We start from the raw sequence: 22,896 nt of genomic DNA, 5'->3' as shown, positions 1-22,896 counted from the left end.
TCACCCACCCACTCACCACTCACATCACCCACCCACTCACCCACCCACCCACCCACTCACCCACCCACTCACCACTCACTCACTCACCCACTCACCACCACTCACTCACTCATCACCACTCACTCACTCAGTCACCACTCACTCACCACTCACCACTCACTCACCACTCACTCACTCAGTCACCACTCACTCACCCACTCACTCACCACTCACCCACTCACTCACACACCACTCACTCACTCACCACTCACTCACCACTCACCACTCACCACTCACTCACCACTCACTCACTCAGTCACCACTCACTCACCACTCACTCACCACTCACCACTCACTCACTCACCACTCACTCACTCACTCACCACTCAGTCACCACTCACTCACTCACTCACCACTCACTCACTCACCACTCACTCACCACTCACCACTCAGTCACCACTCACTCACTCACTCACCACTCACTCACTCACTCACCACTCACTCACTCACTCACCACTCACTCACCACTCACTCACTCACTCACCACTCACTCACTCACCACTCACCACTCACTCACCACTCACTCACCCACTCACCCACCACTCACTCACCCACTCACTCACCACCCACTCACTCACCACTCACTCACTCACACTCACTCACTCACCACTCACCCACTCACTCATCCACTCACTCACCACTCACTCACCACTCACCCACCCACTCACCACTCACTCACCCACCCACTCACCCACCACCCACTCACCCACCCACTCACTCACCACTCACTCACCCACTCACTCACTCACCCACTCACTCACCACCCACTCACTCACTCACCACTCACTCACCACTCACTCACCCACCACTCACTCACCACTCACTCACCCACTCACTCACTCACACACTCACTCACCACTCACACTCACTCACTCAACCACCACTCACTCACCCACTCACTCACCCACTCACTCACCACTCACTCACTCACCACTCACACACTCACTCACACACTCACTCACTCACCACCCACTCACCACTCACTCACACCCACTCACTCAGCCACCCACTCACTCACTTATCCACCACTCACTCACACACTCACCACTCACCCACTCACCCACTCACTCACTCACTCACACACTCATCACTCACCACTCACTCACCCACCCACCCACTCACCACTCACTCACCCACCCACTCACCCACTCACTCACCCACCCATTCACTCACTCACCCACTCTTTCACTCACCCACTCACACACCCACTCACTCACCACTCACTCACCACTCACTCACCCACTCACACACTCACTCACACACTCACTCACTCACCCACCCACCCACTCACCCACCCACCCACTCACTCACTCACCCACCCACCCACCCACCCACCCACTCACTCACTCACCCACCCACTCACTCACTCACCCACTCACTCACTCACCCACCCACTCACCCACCCACCCACCCACTCACCCACCCACCCACTCACCCACCCACCCACTCACTCACCTACTCACCACTCATACACTCACCACTCACTCACCCACCCACCCACTCACCACTCACTCACCCACACACTCACCACTCACTCATCCACTCACTCACCACTCACTCACCCACCCACTCACTCACTCACCACTCACTCACCACTCACACACTCACTCACCCACCCACCCACTCACTCACCCACTCACTCACCCACTCACCACTCACCCACTCACTCACCACTCACTCACTCACCACTCACTCACTCACTCACACACTCACTCACTCAGCCACTCACTCACACACTCACTCACTCACCACTCACTCACACACTCACTCACTCAGCCACTCACTCACTCACCCACTCACCACTCACTCACTCAACCACCACTCACTCACACACTCACCACTCACTCACCCACTCACCCACCCACTCACTCACTCACCACTCACACACTCACTCACACACTCACTCACTCATCCACCCACTCACTCACTCACCCACCCACTCACCACTCACTCACCCACTCACTCAGCCACCCACTCACTCACTCATCCACCCACTCACTCACACACTCACCCACTCACTCACCACTCACTCACTCACACACTCATCACTCACCCACTCACCCACTCACCCACCCACTCACCCACCCACTCACCCACCCACTCACCCACCCACTCACTCACCCACTCACCACTCACTCACCACTCACTCACTCACCACTCATACACTCACCACTCACCCACCCACCCACTCACCACTCACTCACCACTCACTCACTCACCCACTCACTCACCACCCACTCACCACTCACTCACCCACTCACCACTCACTCACCACTCATACACTCACCACACACTCACTCACTCACCCACCCACTCACCCACCCACCCACTCACCCACCCACCCACTCACCCACACCACTCACCCACCCACTCACCCACCCACTCACCCACCCACTCACTCACCCACTCACCACTCACTCACCACTCACCCACCCACCCACTCACTCACCCACCCACCCACCCACCCACTCACCCACCCACTCACTCACCACTCACTCACCACTCACTCACCACTCACTCACCACCCACTCACCACTCACTCATACACTCACCACTCACTCACCACTCACTCACCACTCACTCACCACTCACTCACCAGCCACTCACCAGCCACTCACCACTCACTCACTCACCACTCACTCACTCACCACACACTCACCACTCACTCACCACTCACTCACCCACCACTCACCCACCACTCACTCACCACTCACTCACCACTCACATCACTCACCACTCACTCACCACTCACTCACCACTCACTCACCACTCACTCACCACTCACTCACCCACCACTCACCCACCACTCACTCACCACTCACTCACCACTCACTCACCACCCACTCACCACCCACTCACCACTCACTCACCACTCACTCACACTCACTCACCACTCACTCACCACTCACTCACCACCCACTCACCACTCACTCACCACCCACTCACCACCCACTCACCACTCACTCACCACCCACTCACCACTCACTCACCACTCACTCACCAGCCACTCACCACTCACTCACCACTCACCACCACTCACTCACCACTCACTCACCCACCCACTCACCCACCCACCCACTCACCACTCACTCACCACCCACTCACCACTCACCACACACTCACCACTCACTCACCACCCACTCACCACTCACCCACCACTCACCCACCACTCACTCACCACTCACCCACTCACCACTCACTCACCACACACTCACCACACACTCACCACTCACTCACCCACCACTCACTCACCACCCACTCACCACACACTCACCACTCACTCACCACACTCACCACTCACTCACCAGCCACTCACCACTCACCCACCCACTCACCCACCCACCCACTCACCCACCCACCCACTCACCACTCACTCACCACCCACTCACCACTCACCACACACTCACCACTCACTCACCACCCACTCACCACTCACCACTCACCCACCACTCACCCACCACTCACTCACCACTCACCACTCACTCACACACACACACTCACCACTCTCACTCACCACTCACTCACCACTCACTCACCACCCACTCACCACACACTCACCACACACTCACCACTCACTCACCACCCACTCACCACTCACTCACCACACACACTCACTCACCACTCACTCACCACCCACTCACCACTCACCACACACTCACCACTCACTCACTCACCACCCACTCACCACTCACCCACCACTCACCCACCACTCACTCACCACTCTCACCCACTCACCACACACTCACCACTCACTCACCACCCACTCACCACCCACCACACACTCACCACTCACTCACCACACACTCACCACTCACTCACCACTCACTCACTCACCCACCCACCCACTCACCCACCCACTCACCCACCCACTCACCCACCCACTCACCACTCACTCACCACTCACTCACTCACTCACCACTCACTCACCACCCACTCACCACCCACTCACCACTCACTCACCACTCACTCACCACTCACTCACCACCCACTCACCACTCACTCACCACACACTCACTCACCACTCACTCACCACTCACTCACTCACCACTCACTCACCACTCACTCACCACCCACTCACCACTCACTCACTCACTCACTCACTCACTCACCTACTCACTCACTCACCACTCACTCACCACTCACTCACTCACCACTCACTCACCACTCACTCACCACACACTCACCACTCACTCACCACTCACTCACCACTCACTCACCACCCACTCACCACCCACTCACCACTCACTCACCACCCACTCACCACTCACTCACCACCCACTCACCACCCACTCACCACCCACTCACCACTCACTCACCACCCACTCACCACTCACTCACCACCCACTCACCACCCACTCACCACTCACTCACCACCCACTCACCACCCACTCACCACTCACTCACCACTCACTCACCACTCACTCACTCACTCACCTACTCACTCAACCACCCACTCACCACTCACTCACCACTCACTCACCACTCACTCACCACCCACTCACCACTCACTCACCACTCACTCACCACTCACTCACCACACACTCACCACCCACTCACCACTCACTCACCACTCACCCACCCACTCACTCACCACCCACTCACCACTCACTCACCACTCACTCACCACCCACTCACCACTCACCCACCACTCACCCACCACTCACTCACCACTCACCCACTCACCACACACTCACCACTCACTCACCACCCACTCACCACTCACTCACCACTCACTCACCCACCCACCCACTCACCCACCCACTCACCCACCCACTCACCCACCCACTCACCCACCCACTCACCCACCCACTCACCACTCACTCACCACTCACTCACCACTCACTCACCACCCACTCACCACCCACTCACCACTCACTCACCACTCACTCACCACTCACTCACCACTCACTCACCACTCACCACTCACTCACCACACACTCACCACTCACTCACCACCCACTCACCACTCACTCACCACACACTCACTCACCACTCACTCACCACTCACTCACTCACCACTCACTCACCACTCACTCACCACTCACCACTCACTCACCACTCACTCACCCTCACTCACCACCCACTCACTCACCACACACTCACCACTCACTCACCACTCACCACTCACTCACCACACACTCACTCACCACTCACTCACCACTCACTCACTCACCACTCACTCACCACTCACTCACTCACCTACTCACTCACTCACCACTCACTCACCACTCACCACTCACTCACCACTCACTCACTCACCTACTCACTCACTCACCACTCACTCACCACTCACTCACTCACCACCCACTCACCACTCACTCACCACTCACTCACCACTCACTCACCACACACTCACCACCCACTCACCACTCACTCACCACTCACCCACCACTCACTCACCACTCACTCACCACCCACTCACCACTCACTCACCACTCACTCACCACTCACTCACCACCCACTCACCACTCACCCACTCACTCACCCACCACTCACTCACCACTCACCCACTCACCACACACACTCACCACTCACTCACCACTCACTCACCACTCACTCACCACTCACTCACCACCCACTCACCACTCACACTCACCACTCATCACCACTCACCACTCACTCACCACCACTCACCACTCACTCACCACTCACTCACCACTCACCACTCACTCACTCACCACTCACTCACTCACACTCACTCACCACTCACTCACTCACCACTCACCTCTCACTCACTCACCTCACTCACCACCCACTCACCACTCACTCACCACACACTCACTCACACTCACTCACCACCCACTCACCACTCACTCACCACACACACTCACCACTCACTCACCACCCACTCACCACCCACTCACCACTCCACTCACCACTCCACTCACCACTCACTCACCACTCCACTCACCACTCACTCACCACTCACTCACCACCCACTCACCACTCACTCACCACTCACTCACCACCCACTCACCACTCACCTCACCACCCACTCACCACCCACTCACCACTCACTCACCACCCACTCACCACTCACTCACCACCCACTCACCACCCACTCACCACTCACTCACCACTCACATCACCACTCACTCACTCACTCACCACTCACTCACCACCCACTCACCACTCACTCACCACTCACTCACCACCCACTCACCACACTCACCACTCACTCACACTCACTCACCACACACTCACCACCCACTCACCACTCCACTCACCACTCACTCACCACTCACTCACCACCCACTCACCACTCACTCACCACTCACTCACCACTCACTCACCACTCACCACTCACCACTCACCCTCACTCACCACCCACTCACCACTCACTCACACTCACTCACCACTCACTCACTCACCACTCACTCACCACTCACTCACTCACCACTCACTCACCACCACTCACTCACCACTCACTCACCACTCACTCACACACTCACTCACCACTCACTCACCACTCACTCACCACTCACTCACCACCACTCACCACTCACTCACCACACACTCACTCACCACTCACTCACCACTCACTCACCACTCACTCACCACCACTCACCACTCACCACCCACTCACCACTCACTCACCACACACTCACTCACCACTCACTCACCACTCACTCACCACTCACTCACTCACCACTCACTCACCACTCACTCACTCACCACTCACTCACCACTCACTCACCACCTCACTCACCACTCACTCACCACTCACCACTCACACTCACTCACCACTCACTCACCACTCACTCACTCACCTACTCACTCACTCACTCACACTCACTCACCACCACTCACCACTCACCACTCACCACCCACTCACCACTCACCACTCATTCACCACTCACTCACCACTCACACACTCACCACTCACTCACCACTCACTCCTCACTCACCACTCCACTCACCACTCACTCACCACTCACTCACCACCCACTCACCACTCACTCACCACTCACTCACCACTCACTCACCACTCACTCACCACCCACTCACCACCCACTCACCACTCACTCACCACTCACTCACCACTCACTCACCACACACTCACCACTCACTCACCACCCACTCACCACTCACTCACCACACACTCACTCACCACTCACTCACCACTCACTCACCACCCACTCACCACTCACTCACCACTCACTCACTCACCACTCACTCACCACTCACTCACCACCCACTCACCACTCACTCACCACTCACTCACCACTCACTCACCACTCACTCACCTACTCACTCACTCACCACTCACTCACCACTCACTCACCACTCACTCACTCACCACTCACTCACCACTCACTCACCACTCACTCACCACCCACTCACCACTCACTCACCACTCACTCACCACTCACTCACCACACACTCACCACCCACTCACCACTCACTCACCACTCACCCACCCACTCACTCACCACCCACTCACCACCACTCACCACTCACTCACCACCCACTCACCACTCACCCACCACTCACCCACCACTCACTCACCACTCACCCACTCACCACTCACTCACCACTCACTCACCACTCACTCACCACTCACTCACCACACACTCACCACTCACTCACCACCCACTCACCACTCACTCACCCACCACTCACTCACCACCCACTCACTCACCACTCACTCACCACTCACTCACTCACCACTCACTCACCACCCACTCACTCACCTACTCACTCACCACTCACTCACCACTCACTCACTCACCACTCACTCACCACACACTCACCACTCACTCACCACTCACTCACCACTCACTCACCACCCACTCACCACTCACTCACCACCACTCACTCACCACTCACTCACCACCCACTCACCACCCACTCACCACTCACTCACCACTCACCCACCCACTCACTCACCACCCACTCACCACTCACTCACCACTCACCCACCCACTCACTCACCACCCTCTCACCACTCACTCACCACTCACCCACCCACTCACTCACCACCCACCACTCACTCACTCACCACTCACCCACCCACTCACTCACCACTCACTCACCACTCACTCACCACCCACTCACCACTCACCCACCACTCACCCACCACTCACTCACCCACTCACTCACCACTCACTCACCACCCACTCACCACTCACCCACCACTCACCCACCACTCACTCACCACTCACCCACTCACCACACACTCACCACTCACTCACCACTCACTCACCACTCACTCACCACTCACTCACCACACACTCACCACTCACTCACCACCCACTCACCACTCACTCACCACACACTCCACTCACCACTCACTCACCACTCACTCACCTCACTCACCACCCACTCACTCACCTACTCACTCACCACTCACTCACCACTCACTCACTCACCACTCACTCACCACTCACTCACTCACCTACTCACTCACCACTCACTCACCACCACTCACTCACCACTCTCACCACACACTCACCACTCACTCACCACTCACTCACCACTCACTCACCACCCACTCACCACCCACTCACCACTCACTCACCACTCACTCACCACCCACTCACCACCCACTCACCACTCACTCACCACCCACTCACCACCCACTCACCACCCACTCACCACTCACTCACCACCCACTCACCACTCACTCACCACCCACTCACCACCCACTCACCACTCACTCACCACTCACTCACCACTCACTCACTCACTCACCACTCACTCACCACCCACTCACCACTCCACTCACCACCCTCACTCACCACTCACTCACCACCCACTCACCACTCACTCACCACTCACTCACCACTCACTCACCACACACTCACCACCCACTCACCACTCACTCACCACTCACCCACCCACTCACTCACCACCCACTCACCACTCACTCACCACTCACTCACCACCCACTCACCACTCACCCACTCACTCACTCATCACTCACTCACCACCCACTCACCACTCACCACCCACTCACCACTCACCCACTCACTCACTCATCACTCACTCACCACCCACTCACCACTCACCACTCACTCACCACTCACTCACCACTCACTCACCACTCACTCACCACCCACTCACCACTCACTCACCACTCACTCACCACCCACCCACACACTCACCACTCACTCACCACCCACTCACCACTCACTCACCACCCACTCACTCACCCACCCACCCACTCACCACTCACTCACCACTCACTCACTCACCACCCACTCACCACTCACTCACCACTCACTCACCACTCACTCACCACCCACCACACACTCACCACTCACTCACCACACACTCACCACTCACTCACCACTCACTCACCACACACTCACCACTCACTCACCACCCACTCACCACTCACTCACCACCCACTCACCACCCACTCACTCACTCACCACTCACTCACCACTCACTCACCACACACTCACCACTCACTCACCCACCCACTCACCACTCACTCACTCACTCACCAACTCACTCACCACCCACTCACCACTCACTCACCACACACTCACCACTCACTCACCACTCACTCACCACCCACTCACCACTCACCACTCACTCACCACTCACTCACCACTCACTCACCACCCACTCACTCACTCACCTACTCACTCAACCACCCACTCACCACTCACTCACCACTCACTCATTCACCACCCCACTCACTCACTCACCTACTCACTCACCACACACTCACCACTCACTCACCACTCACTCATCACCACCCACTCACCACTCACTCACCACTCACTCACCACTCACTCACCACCCACTCACCACTCACTCACCACTCACTCACCACCCACTCACCACTCACTCACCCACCCACTCACCACTCACTCACTCACTCACCTACTCACTCAACCACTCACTCACCACTCACTCACCACTCACTCACCACTCACCCACTCACTCACTCATCACTCACTCACCCACCCCACTCACCACTCACCACTCACTCACCACTCACTCACCACTCACTCACCACTCACTCACCCACTCACCACTCACTCACCCACCCCACTCACCACACACTCACCACTCACTCACCACTCACTCACCACTCACTCACCACTCACTCACTCACCACTCACCACCACTCACTCACCACTCACTCACTCACCACCCACTCACCACTCACCACACACTCACCACTCACCACACACTCACTCACCACCACTCACCACTCACTCACCACTCACTCACCACTCACTCACTCACCACCCACTCACCACTCACCACACACTCACCACTCACTCACCACTCACTCACCACTCACTCACTCACCACCCACTCACCACACACTCACCACTCACTCACCACTCACTCACCACCCACTCACCACTCACTCACCACTCACTCACCACACACTCACCACTCACTCACCCACCCACTCACCACTCACTCACTCACTCACCACTCACTCAACCACCCACTCACCACTCACTCACCACTCACTCACCACTCACTCACCACTCACTCACCACCCACTCACCACCCACTCACCACTCACTCACCACCCACCCACACACTCACCACTCACTCACCACCCACTCACCACTCACTCACCCACCCACTCACTCACCCACCCACCCACTCACCACTCACTCACCACTCACCACTCACCACCCACCACCACTCACTCACCACTCACTCACCACTCACTCACCACCCACTCACCACCCACCACACACTCACCACTCACCACACACTCACCACTCACTCACCACTCACTCACCACACACTCACCACTCACTCACCACCCACACACCACTCACTCACCACCCACTCACCACCCACTCACTCACTCACCACTCACTCACCACTCACTCACCACACACTCACCACTCACTCACCCACCCACTCACCACTCACTCACTCACTCACCTACTCACTCACCACCCACTCACCACTCACTCACCACACACTCACCACTCACTCACCACTCACTCACCACCCACTCACCACTCACCACTCACTCACCACTCACTCACCACTCACTCACCACCCACTCACTCACTCACCTACTCACTCAACCACCCACTCACCACTCACTCACCACTCACTCATCACCACCCCACTCACTCACTCACCACTCACTCACCACACACTCACCACTCACTCACCACTCACTCATTCACCACCCACTCACCACTCACTCACCACTCACTCACCACTCACTCACCACCCACTCACCACTCACACACCACTCACTCACCACCCACTCACCACTCACTCACCACTCACTCACCCACCCACTCACCACTCACTCACTCACTCACCTACTCACTCAACCACTCACTCACCACTCACTCACCACACACTCACCACCCACTCACCACCCACTCACCACTCACTCACCACTCACTCACCACTCACTCACCACCCACTCACCACCCCACCACACACTCACCACTCACCACACACTCACCACTCACTCACCACTCACTCACCACACACTCACCACTCACTCACCACCCACTCACCACTCACTCACCACCCACTCACCACCCACTCACTCACTCACCACTCACTCACCACTCACTCACCACACACTCACCACTCACTCACCCACCCACTCACCACTCACTCACTCACTCACCTACTCACTCAACCACCCACTCACCACTCACTCACCACACACTCACCACTCACTCACCACTCACTCACCACCCACTCACCACTCACCACTCACTCACCACTCACTCACCACTCACTCACCACCCACTCACTCACTCACCTACTCACTCAACCACCCACTCACCACTCACTCACCACTCACTCATTCACCACCCACTCACTCACTCACCTACTCACTCAACCACACACTCACCACTCACTCACCACTCACTCATTCACCACCCACTCACCACTCACTCACCACTCACTCACCACTCACTCACCACCCACTCACCACTCACTCACCACTCACTCACCACCCACTCACCACTCACTCACCACTCACTCACCCACCCACTCACCACTCACTCACTCACTCACCTACTCACTCAACCACTCACTCACCACTCACTCACCACTCACTCACCACTCACTCACCACTCACTCACCACTCACTCATTCACCACCCACTCACTCACTCACCTACTCACTCAACCACACACTCACCACTCACTCACCACTCACTCATTCACCACCCACTCACCACTCACTCACCACTCACTCACCACTCACCACCCACTCACCACTCACTCACCACTCACTCACCACCCACTCACCACTCACTCACCACTCACTCACCCACCCACTCACCACTCACTCACTCACTCACCTACTCACTCAACCACTCACTCACCACTCACTCACCATCTGTGTCTCTGCAGGATCTTCCTGTGCTTGTTTTCTGGATCTCAGAGCGTCCTTCCCAAGGTAACGAGTCGACACCAAACTCGCCAACTCATCAATTAGTTAACTCATTAACTATTTAACTGATCAATTATCTACTCAACTATCTGACTGATCAAATATCTCACTAATCAACTCTCTAGTCGATAAATTATCTAATCAATCAATTATTTAACCATCTTACTGATCAACTATCTCACTAATCAACTATCTGACCGATCAATTATCTAACTGATCGATTATCTAACTGATCAATTATCTCTAATCGATTATCTGACTGATCAACTATCTCACTAATCAACTATCTAACCGATCAACTATCTGACTGATCAACTATCTAATCAATCAATTATCTAATCAATCAATTATCTAACTGATCAACTATCTAACTGATCAATTATCTCACTAATCAATTATCTGACTGATTAACTATCTCACTAATCAACTATCTGACTGATCGATTATCTAACTGATCAATTACTTAACTGATCGATTATCTATCTGATCGATTATCTAACTGATCAATTATCTAACTGGTCATTTATCTAACTGATCGATTATCTATCTGATCGATTATCTAACAGATCAATTATCTAACTGATCGATTATCTAACTGATCAACTCTATGACTAATCAATTATCTAACTGATCAACTATCTAATCAATCAACTCGTTAACCCATCGACTCTCTTGCAGGCTCTGGGCTGTGAATCGGAGTCGGATCAAAGATCACAAGCCCAGTTCACAAATCATCGGTAACTACTCACCCACTCATTCATTCACTCGCTCACTCACTCGCTCACTTCGCTCACTCACTCGCTCACTCACACACTCACTCACTCATTCATTCACCCACTCATTCACTCGCTCACTCACTCATTCACTCACTCGCTCACTCACTCATTCATTCACCCACTCATTCACTCGCTCACTCACTCATTCACTCACTCGCTCACTCACTCACCTCGCTCACTCACTCATTCACTCACTCACTCACTCGCTCACTCACTCATTCACTCGCTCACTCACTCACTCATTCACTCACTCGCTCACTCACTCGCTCACTCACTCACTCATTCACTCGCTCCACTCGCTCACTCACTCGCTCGCTCACTCGCTCACTCGCTCACTCGCTCACTTCGCTCACTCACTCGCTCACTCACTCACTCGCTCACTCACTCACCCACCCACTCACTCACTCACTCACCCACTCATCTACTCACTCAACCACTCACTCACCCACCCACTCACTCAGCCACTCATTCACTCACTTGCCCACTCACCCACCCACCCACTCATCCACTCACCCACTCACTCACTCATCCACTCACTCATCCATTCACTCACCCACTCATCTACTCACTCAACCACTCACTCACCCACTCACCCACTCACCCACCCACCCACCCACTCATCCATTCACTCACCCACTCATCTACTCACTCAACCACTCACTCACCCACCCACTCACTCAGCCACTCATTCACTCACTTGCCCACTCACCCACCCACTCACCCACTCACCCACCCACCCACTCACTCGCTCACTCACCCACTCACCCACCCACTCATCCATTCACTCACCCACTCATCTACTCACTCAACCACTCACTCACCCACCCACTCACTCAGCCACTCATTCACTCACTTGCCCACTCACCCACCCACTCACCCACTCACCCACCCACCCACTCATCCGCTCACTCACCCACCCACTCACTCACCCACTCATCCATTCACTCACCCACTCATCTACTCACTCAACCACTCACTCACCCACCCACCCACTCATCCACTCACTCACTCATCCACTCACTCATCCATTCACCCACCCACTCATTAACTCAACCCGCTGACTCACTCACTCACCCACTCATTCACTCAACCGCCCACTCGCTCACCCACCCACTCGCTCACCCACCCACTCAGACACACACACAGTGTACACACACACCTGTACACACACACACGTGTACACACACACCTGTACACACACACAGTGCACACACACACCTGTACACACACACGTGTACACATACGTGTACACACACACACACTGCCACACACACACGTGTACACACACACACACGTGTACACACCCTCACACCCTGTCTGCCTCTCCCAGGCTGAGGGCTAAGGCTGCCCGCGGCTCCTCCATCAAGAAAAGCCGCGACTGGATTTTGGAAAAGAAGGAACGGAGGAGGCGCCAGGGAAAGTGAGACTCCGGATCCACACGCTCACCACACTCCACTCCGTGTTTTACCTCCACCTCACTCCACTCCGTGTCACTCACTCCACTCCGTGTTTTACCTCCAAGTCACTCCACTCCGTGTCACTCACTCCGCTCCGTGTCACTCACTCCACTCCGTGTTTTACCTCCAAGTCACTCCACTCCGTGTCACTCACTCCGCTCCGTGTCACTCACTCCACTCCGTGTTTTACCTCCACCTCACTCCACTCCGTGTCACTCACTCCGCTCCGTGTCACTCACTCCACTCCGTGTCACTCACTCCGCTCCCTGTTTTACCTCCACCTCACTCCACTCCGTGTCACTCACTCCGCTCCGTGTCACTCACTCCACTCCGTGTCACTCACTCCGCTCCGTGTCACTCACTCCACTCCGTGTCACTCACTCCACTCCGTGTCACTCACTCCGCTCCCTGTTTTACCTCCACCTCACTCCACTCCGTGTCACTCACTCCACTCCGTGTCACTCACTCCACTCCGTGTCACTCACTCCACTCCGTGTCACTCACTCCACTCCGTGTCACTCACTCCGCTCCGTGTTTTACCTCCACCTCACTCCACTCCGTGTCACTCACTCCGCTCCTGTGTCACTCACTCCGCTCCGTGTTTTACCTCCACCTCACTCCACTCCGTGTCACTCACTCCGCTCCGTGTCACTCACTCCGCTCCGTGTTTTACCTCCACCTCACTCCACTCCGTGTCACTCACTCCGCTCCGTGTTTTACCTCCACCTCACTCCACTCCGTGTCACTCACTCCGCTCCGTGTCACTCACTCCGCTCCGTGTTTTACCTCCACCTCACTCCGCTCCGTGTCACTCACTCCGCTCCGTGTTTTACCTCCACCTCACTCCGCTCCGTGTCACTCACTCCGCTCCGTGTTTTACCTCCACCTCACTCCACTCCGTGTCACTCAATCCGCTCCGTGTCACTCACTCCACTCCGTGTCACTCACTCCACTCCGTGTCACTCACTCCGCTCCGTGTTTTACCTCCACCTCACTCCGCTCCAGGTCTTGTCAGGGTGTGAGTCTGACTGTTGTTGTTTGTCTGTCGTTGTTGTTGTTTGCAGGGAGGTGAAATGCGACTCAAAGTACACGGGGAGGAAGAGGAGGCCAAAGTTCTAAACTCCCAAAATCATCCGCCACTGGGACTCATACAGAGAGCCGGAATCCACAAGACCCTGAGACTGAGACACCCTGAGACCCTGAGACTGAGACCCTGACACCTGGTCTCGAGAGAGAGACCCTGAGACTGAGACCCTGAGACCCTGAGACTGAGACCCTCACACCTGGTCTCGAGAGAGAGACCCTGAGACTGAGACCCTGACACCTGGTCTCGAGAGAGAGACCCTGAGACTGAGACCCTGAGACCCTGACACCTGGTCTCGAGAGAGAGACCCTGAGACTGAGACCCTGACACCTGGTCTCGAGAGAGAGACCCTGAGACTGAGACCCTGAGACCTGGTCTCGAGAGAGAGACCCTGAGACTGAGACCCTGACACCTGGTCTCGAGAGAGAGACCCTGAGACTGAGACCCTGACACCTGGTCTCGAGAGAGAGACCCTGAGACTGAGACCCTGAGACCCTGAGACTGAGACCCTCACACCTGGTCTCGAGAGAGAGACCCTGAGACTGAGACCCTCACACCTGGTCTCGAGAGAGAGACCCTGAGACTGAGACCCTGACACCTGGTCTCGAGAGAGAGACCCTGAGACTGAGACCCTGAGACCCTGACACCTGGTCTCGAGAGAGAGACCCTGAGACTGAGACCCTGACACCTGGTCTCGAGAGAGAGACCCTGAGACTGAGACCCTGAGACCTGGTCTCGAGAGAGAGACCCTGAGACTGAGACCCTGAGACCCTGACACCTGGTCTCGAGAGAGAGACCCTGAGACTGAGACCCTGACACCTGGTCTCGAGAGAGAGACCCTGAGACTGAGACCCTGAGACCTGGTCTCGAGAGAGAGACCCTGAGACTGAGACCCTGAGACCCTGACACCTGGTCTCGAGAGAGAGACCCTGAGACTGAGACCCTGACACCTGGTCTCGAGAGAGAGACCCTGAGACTGAGACCCTGAGACCCTGAGACTGAGACCCTCACACCTGGTCTCGAGAGAGAGACCCTGAGACTGAGACCCTCACACCTGGTCTCGAGAGAGAGACCCTGAGACTGAGACCCTGACACCTGGTCTCGAGAGAGAGACCCTGAGACTGAGACCCTGAGACCATGAGACTGAGACCCTCACACCTGGTCTCGAGAGAGAGACCCTGAGACTGAGACCCTGAGACCCTGACACCTGGTCTCGAGAGAGAGACCCTGAGACTGAGACCCTGACACCTGGTCTCGAGAGAGAGACCCTGAGACTGAGACCCTGACACCTGGTCTCGAGAGAGAGACCCTGAGACTGAGACCCTGAGACCATGAGACTGAGACCCTCACACCTGGTCTCGAGAGAGAGACCCTGAGACTGAGACCCTGAGACACTGAGACCCTGAGACTCTGAGACAGACACCCGGTCTCAAGACCCTGAGACCTGGTCTCAAGACCCTGAGACCCTGAGACAGACACCCGGTCTCAAGACCCTGAGACCTGGTCTCAAGACCCTGAGACCCTGAGACCCTGAGACAGACCCCCGGTCTCAAGACCCTGAGACAGAGACAGACACCCGGTCTCAAGACCCTGAGACAGGACACCCGGTCTCAAGACCCTGAGACCTGGTCTCAAGACCCTGAGACACTGAGACCCTGAGACAGACACCCCGGTCTCAAGACCCTGAGACCTGGTCTCAAGACCCTGAGACACTGAGACCCTGAGACAGACACCCGGTCTCAAGACCCTGAGACCCTGAGACAGACACCCGGTCTCAAGACCCTGAGACCTGGTCTCAAGACCCTGAGACCTTGAGACCTGGTCTCAAGACCCTGAGACAGACACCCTTAGACCCTGAGACCCTGTCTCAAGAGAGAGACTCTGAGACAGACACCCTGAGACTGACCTGGTCTCAAGACCCTGAGACCTGGTCTCAAGAACCCTGAGACCTGGTCTCAAGAACCCTGAGACACTGAGACCTTGAGACCTGGTCTCAAGAACCCTGAGACCTGGTCTCAAGAACCCTGAGACCTTGAGACCTGGTCTCATGAACCCTGAGACCTGGTCTCAAGAACCCTGAGACCTTGAGACCTGGTCTCAAGAACCCTGAGACCTGGTCTCAAGAACCCTGAGACCTGGTCTCAAGAACCCTGAGACCTGGTCTCAAGAACCCTGAGACCTGGTCTCAAGAACCCTGAGACCTGGTCTCAAGAACCCTGAGACCTGGTCTCAAGAACCCTGAGACCTGGTCTCAAGAACCCTGAGACCTGGTCTCAAGAACCCTGAGACCTGGTCTCAAGAACCCTGAGACCTGGTCTCAAGAACCCTGAGACACTGAGACCTTGAGACCTGGTCTCAAGAACCCTGAGACCTTCAGACCTGGTCTCAAGAACCCTGAGACACTGAGACCTTGAGACCTGGTCTCAAGACCCTGAGACTGAGACCCCGAGACTTTGTCTTGAGACCTGGTCTCTGCTGGCATCTTGTGTGTGTGTGAAATTAAATTAAAGTGGCGTCTTCACATTAAAGTGACTGTCTTCTGCTTGGTGGTCTGTGTCCCTTTGTGACAGGCGGAAAGTAGCCCAGATCTTAGCAACACACCACACTGCCACACACGACACACACAGCCACACACACTGCCACACACGACACACACAGCCACACACACAACACACACAGCCACACACACACACTGCCACACACACACACAGCCACACACACACACACTGCCACACACGACACACACTGCCACACACACACACTGCCACACACACACACAGCTACACACACTGCCACACACGACACACACAGCCACACACACTGCCACACACACACACTGCCACACACAACACACACACACACCGCCACACACACACACCGCCACACACACACACTGCCACACACACACTGCCACACACACACACTGCCACCACACAACACACACACACTGCCACACACACTGCCACACACACTGACACACACACACACACACCCACACACACACTGCCACACACACAGCCACACACACTGACACACACACACTGCCACACACAACACACACACTGCCACACACACACAACCGCCATTCTCCACTAAGTGGTGGTGACGTCACCACGACGCTTGTGCCAGGCCAAGTGCACCTTTGAGGCCACGTGAAAGTTGTCGAACGCCCGCTGGCAGGAGGAGGTCACGGGGCAGACCCAGCAGGTGCCACGGGTCGACTGACCGAGATGACAGTGTGACACACACACACACACGTGACCCACACAGTGTGACACACACAGACCACGTGACCCCCACACACACAACGTGACCCACACACAGACACACACAACGTGACCCACCCTCTCTCGCCTCTCACGTTTTATTGGGAACCGGTAGCAAAACAGGGGGAGGGGGTAAACGAAACGGACTACGCGCAAACACTGCCACTAAAACTACCACGGTCACCGTGACCATCACAATCGCGACAGCCCAACACAACAAACTGCAGACAGCCAGCGACACACCCAGCGAGTCAGTGAGTCAGCCAGCTAGCCAGTGAGTCAGACAGCCAGTGAGTCAGTGAGTCAGCCAGCAAGCCAGTGAGTCAGCCAGCTAGCCAGTCAGCTAGCCAGCAAGCCAGCCAGCGAGTCAGTGAGTCAGCCAGCTAGCCAGTGAGTCAGCCGGCAAGCCAGTGAGTCAGCCAGCTAGCCAGTCAGCTAGCCAGCAAGCCAGCCAGCGAGTCAGTGAGTCAGCCGGCAAGCCAGTGAGTCAGCCAGCTAGCCAGTCAGCTAGCCAGTGAGTCAGCCAGCAAGCCAGTGAGTCAGCCAGCAAGTCAGTGAGTCAGCCAGCAAGCGAGTCAGTGAGTCAGCCAGCAAGCTAGCGAGCCAGTGAGTCAGCCTGCCTCCCACTCCACCACCGCCGCCTTTGAACGAACAAAGTTTTACCGCAGAGGACGGAGTCACACCTCTTCTGGCGTACCCTCGTCGGAGACGCTGACGATGATGACGACGACGATGATGACAATGATAATGATGAAGATGACGACGATGATGACGATGACGACGACGAGAGAGGGGGGGGGGGGAGATAATAAAATAACCAAGAACCTTGCGACATGGGCTCTACGTACACCTTGCTCACGACCGAACCGTCAACACCACCACCGTCAACACCACCACCACCACCGTCAACACCACCACCACCACCGTCAACACCACCACCATCAACACCACCACCATCAACACCACCACCACCAACACTGCCACCACCTTGATCACCACCACCACCACTCCCCCGCGCGGACGACGACGATGATGATGAGGTGGTGGGTGAGAGTGAGGAGGGTGAGGGAGTGGAGGGTGAGGAGGGTGAGCTGGTGGTGGTGGGTGAGGTGGAGGTGATGGGTGATGAGGGTGAGGTGGTGGAGGGTGAGGAGGGTGATGTGGTGGTGGTGGGTGAGGTGGTGGTGGAGGGTGAGGAGGAGAGTGAGGAGGGTGAGCTGGTGGTGGTGGGTGAGGTGGAGGTGATGAAGGGTGAGGTGGTGGAGGGTGAGGGAGTGGAGGGTGAGGAGGGTGAGCTTGTGGTGGTGGGTGAGGTGGTGGGTGAGAGTGAGGAGGGTGAGGTGGTGGAGGGTGAGGAGGGTGATGTGGTGGTGGAAGGTGAGGTGGTGGGTGAGGAGGAGGGTGAGGAGGGTGAGCTGGTGGTGGGTGACAAGGAGGGTGAGTAGGAGGGTGAGTAGGAGGTGGACAACGACGAGGCCTCAGTAAGGCTTCTCACGCCGCTCCATCCGATGGTCGCTCCTTCACACGGAGACACAACCACAACAAGATGGTGGTGAGTGAGTCTGTGGGTCTCTGTGTGGTGAGTGTGTGAGTCTGTGTGTGAGTAGTCTGTGGGTCTCTGTGTGGTGAGTCTGTGTGCGAGTCTGTGGGTGTCTGTGTGAGTGAGTCTGTGGGTGTCTGTGTGTGAGTAGTCTGTGGGTCTCTGTGTGTGAGTAGTCTGTGAGTCTCTGTGTGGTGAGTCTGTGAGTCTGTGTGTGAGTCTGTGGGTCTCTGTGTGGTGAGTCTGTGTGTGAGTCTGTGGGTCTCTGTGTGGTGAGTCTGTGTGTGAGTCTGTGGGTCTCTGTGTGGTGAGTGTGTGAGTCTGTGTGTGAGTCTGTGGGTCTCTGTGTGGTGAGTGTGTGAGTCTGTGTGTGAGTCTGTGGGTCTCTGTGTGGTGAGTCTGTGTGTGAGTCTGTGGGTCTCTGTGTGGTGAGTGTGTGAGTCTGTGTGTGAGTCTGTGGGTCTCTGTGTGGTGAGTCTGTGAGTGAGTCTGTGGGTCTCTGTGTGGTGAGTGTGTGAGTCTGTGTGTGAGTCTGTGGGTCTCTGTGTGGTGAGTCTGTGAGTCTGTGGGTCTCTGTGTGGTGAGTCTGTGGGTCTCTGTGTGGTGAGTCTGTGGGTCTCTGTGTGGTGAGTCTGTGTGTGTGAGTGTGTGTGTGAGTGTGTGTGTGAGTCTGTGTGTGAGTCTGTGTGTGAGTCTGTGTGTGAGTCTGTGGGTCTCTGTGTGGTGAGTCTGTGTGTGTGAGTGTGTGTGTGAGTGTGTGTGTGTGAGTGTGTGTGTGAGTCTGTGTGTGAGTCTGTGTGTGAGTCTGTGTGTGAGTCTGTGTGGTGAGTGTGTGTGAGTGTGTGTGTGAGTCTGTGTGTGAGTCTGTGTGTGAGTCTGTGTGTGAGTCTGTGGGTCTCTGTGTGGTGAGTCTGTGTGTGTGAGTGTGTGTGTGAGTCTGTGTGTGAGTCTGTGTGTGAGTCTGTGGGTCTCTGTGTGGTGAGTCTGTGTGTGTGAGTGTGTGTGTGAGTCTGTGGGTCTCTGTGTGGTGAGTCTGTGTGTGTGAGTGTGTGTGTGAGTCTGTGTGTGAGTCTGTGTGTGAGTGTGTGTGAGTCTGTGGGTCTCTGTGTGGTGAGTCTGTGTGTGTGAGTGTGTGTGTGAGTCTGTGTGTGAGTCTGTGTGTGAGTCTGTGTGTGAGTCTGTGGGTCTCTGTGTGGTGAGTGTGTGTGAGTGAGTCTGTGGGTGAGCCTGTGTGAGTCTGTGGGTCTCTGTGTGGTGAGTGTGTGTGAGTGAGTCTGTGGGTGAGCCTGTGTGAGTCTGTGGGTCTCTGTGTGGTGGTGAGTGTGTGTGAGTGAGTCTGTGGGTGAGCCTGTGTGAGTCTGTGGGTCTCTGTGTGGTGAGTGTGTGTGAGTGAGTCTGTGGGTGAGCCTGTGTGAGTCTGTGGGTCTCTGTGTGGTGAGTGTGTGTGAGTGAGTCTGTGGGTGAGCCTGTGTGAGCCTGTGGGTCTCTGTGTGGTGAGTGTGTGTGAGTGAGTCTGTGGGTGAGCCTGTGGGTCTCTGTGTGGTGTGTGTGAGTGAGTCTGTGGGTGAGCCTGTGTGAGTCTGTGGGTCTCTGTGTGAGTCTGTGGGTCTCTGTGTGAGTGAGTCTACGGGTCTCTGTGTGAGTGAGTCTATGGGTCTCTGTGTGTGAGTCTGTGTGGTGAGTCTGTGGATGTCTGTGTGGTGAGTCTGTGGAACTCTGTGAGTCTGTGTGGTGAGTCTGTGGGTCTCTGTGTGAGTCTGTGTGTGAGTCTATGGGTCTCTGTGTGAGTCTGTGGGTCTGTGTGGTGAGTCTGTGGGTCTCTGTGCGAGTCTGTGTGAGTCTATGGGTCTCTGTGTGAGTGAGTCTATGAGTCTCTGTGTGAGTCCTATGGGTCTCTGTGTGAGTGAGTCTCTGTGCGAGTCTATGGGTCTCTGTGCGAGTCTGTGGGTCTCTGTGTGAGTCTGTGGGTCTCTGTGAGTGAGTCTATGGGTCTCTGTGTGAGTGAGTCTATGGGTCACTGTGTGAGTGAGTCTATGGGTCTGTGTGGTGAGTCTGTGGGTCTCTGTGAGTGAGTCTATGGGTCTGTGAGTGAGTCTATGGGTCTGTGTGAGTGAGTCTATGGGTCTCTGTGTGAGTGAGTCTATAGGTGTCTGTGTGAGTGAGTCTATGGGTCACTGTGTGAGTGAGTCTATGGGTCTCTGTGTGGTGAGTCTATGGGTCACTGTGTGAGTGAGTCTGTGGGTCTCTGTGAGTGAGTCTATGGGTCTCTGTGTGAGTGAGTCTATGGGTCTCTGTGTGAGTGAGTCTGTGGGTCTCTATGTGGTGAGTCTATGCGTCTGTGTGAGTCTATGGGTCTGTGTGAGTCTAT

General features: G+C 55.7%; 1 protein-coding gene and 1 long non-coding RNA gene across 2 annotated transcripts in view; one reads left to right on the top strand and one right to left on the bottom strand.

The window, feature by feature from the left end:
- The window catches only part of BUD23 (BUD23 rRNA methyltransferase and ribosome maturation factor), a 35,202-nt gene extending 19,162 nt beyond the window's left edge, over window positions 1–16,040 (top strand). Inside the window, exons 9-12 of the mRNA XM_078884673.1 lie at window positions 12,366–12,411; window positions 13,084–13,142; window positions 14,512–14,601; window positions 15,703–16,040. Coding sequence (XP_078740799.1) covers window positions 12,366–12,411; window positions 13,084–13,142; window positions 14,512–14,601; window positions 15,703–15,757 — 250 coding nt within the window. The 3' untranslated portion in view covers window positions 15,758–16,040. The remainder of the gene's footprint in view (window positions 1–12,365; window positions 12,412–13,083; window positions 13,143–14,511; window positions 14,602–15,702) is intronic.
- Window positions 16,041–17,169: 1,129 nt separating this feature from the next.
- Window positions 17,170–17,698, bottom strand: LOC144954099 (uncharacterized). Its single transcript, XR_013641043.1, has 3 exons — window positions 17,672–17,698; window positions 17,434–17,511; window positions 17,170–17,222 (listed from the first exon to the last, which is right to left on the bottom strand). It is a non-coding gene; the product is annotated as an uncharacterized LOC144954099 (long non-coding RNA).
- Window positions 17,699–22,896: the final 5,198 nt, after the last annotated feature.

This window comes from Lampetra fluviatilis, unplaced genomic scaffold, assembly GCF_964198595.1.
Source record: "Lampetra fluviatilis unplaced genomic scaffold, kcLamFluv1.1 SCAFFOLD_159, whole genome shotgun sequence".
Classification (NCBI taxonomy): domain Eukaryota; kingdom Metazoa; phylum Chordata; class Hyperoartia; order Petromyzontiformes; family Petromyzontidae; genus Lampetra; species Lampetra fluviatilis.
Note: the sequence above shows the minus strand (reverse complement) of the source record. Positions and strands in the feature narration are given on the sequence as shown.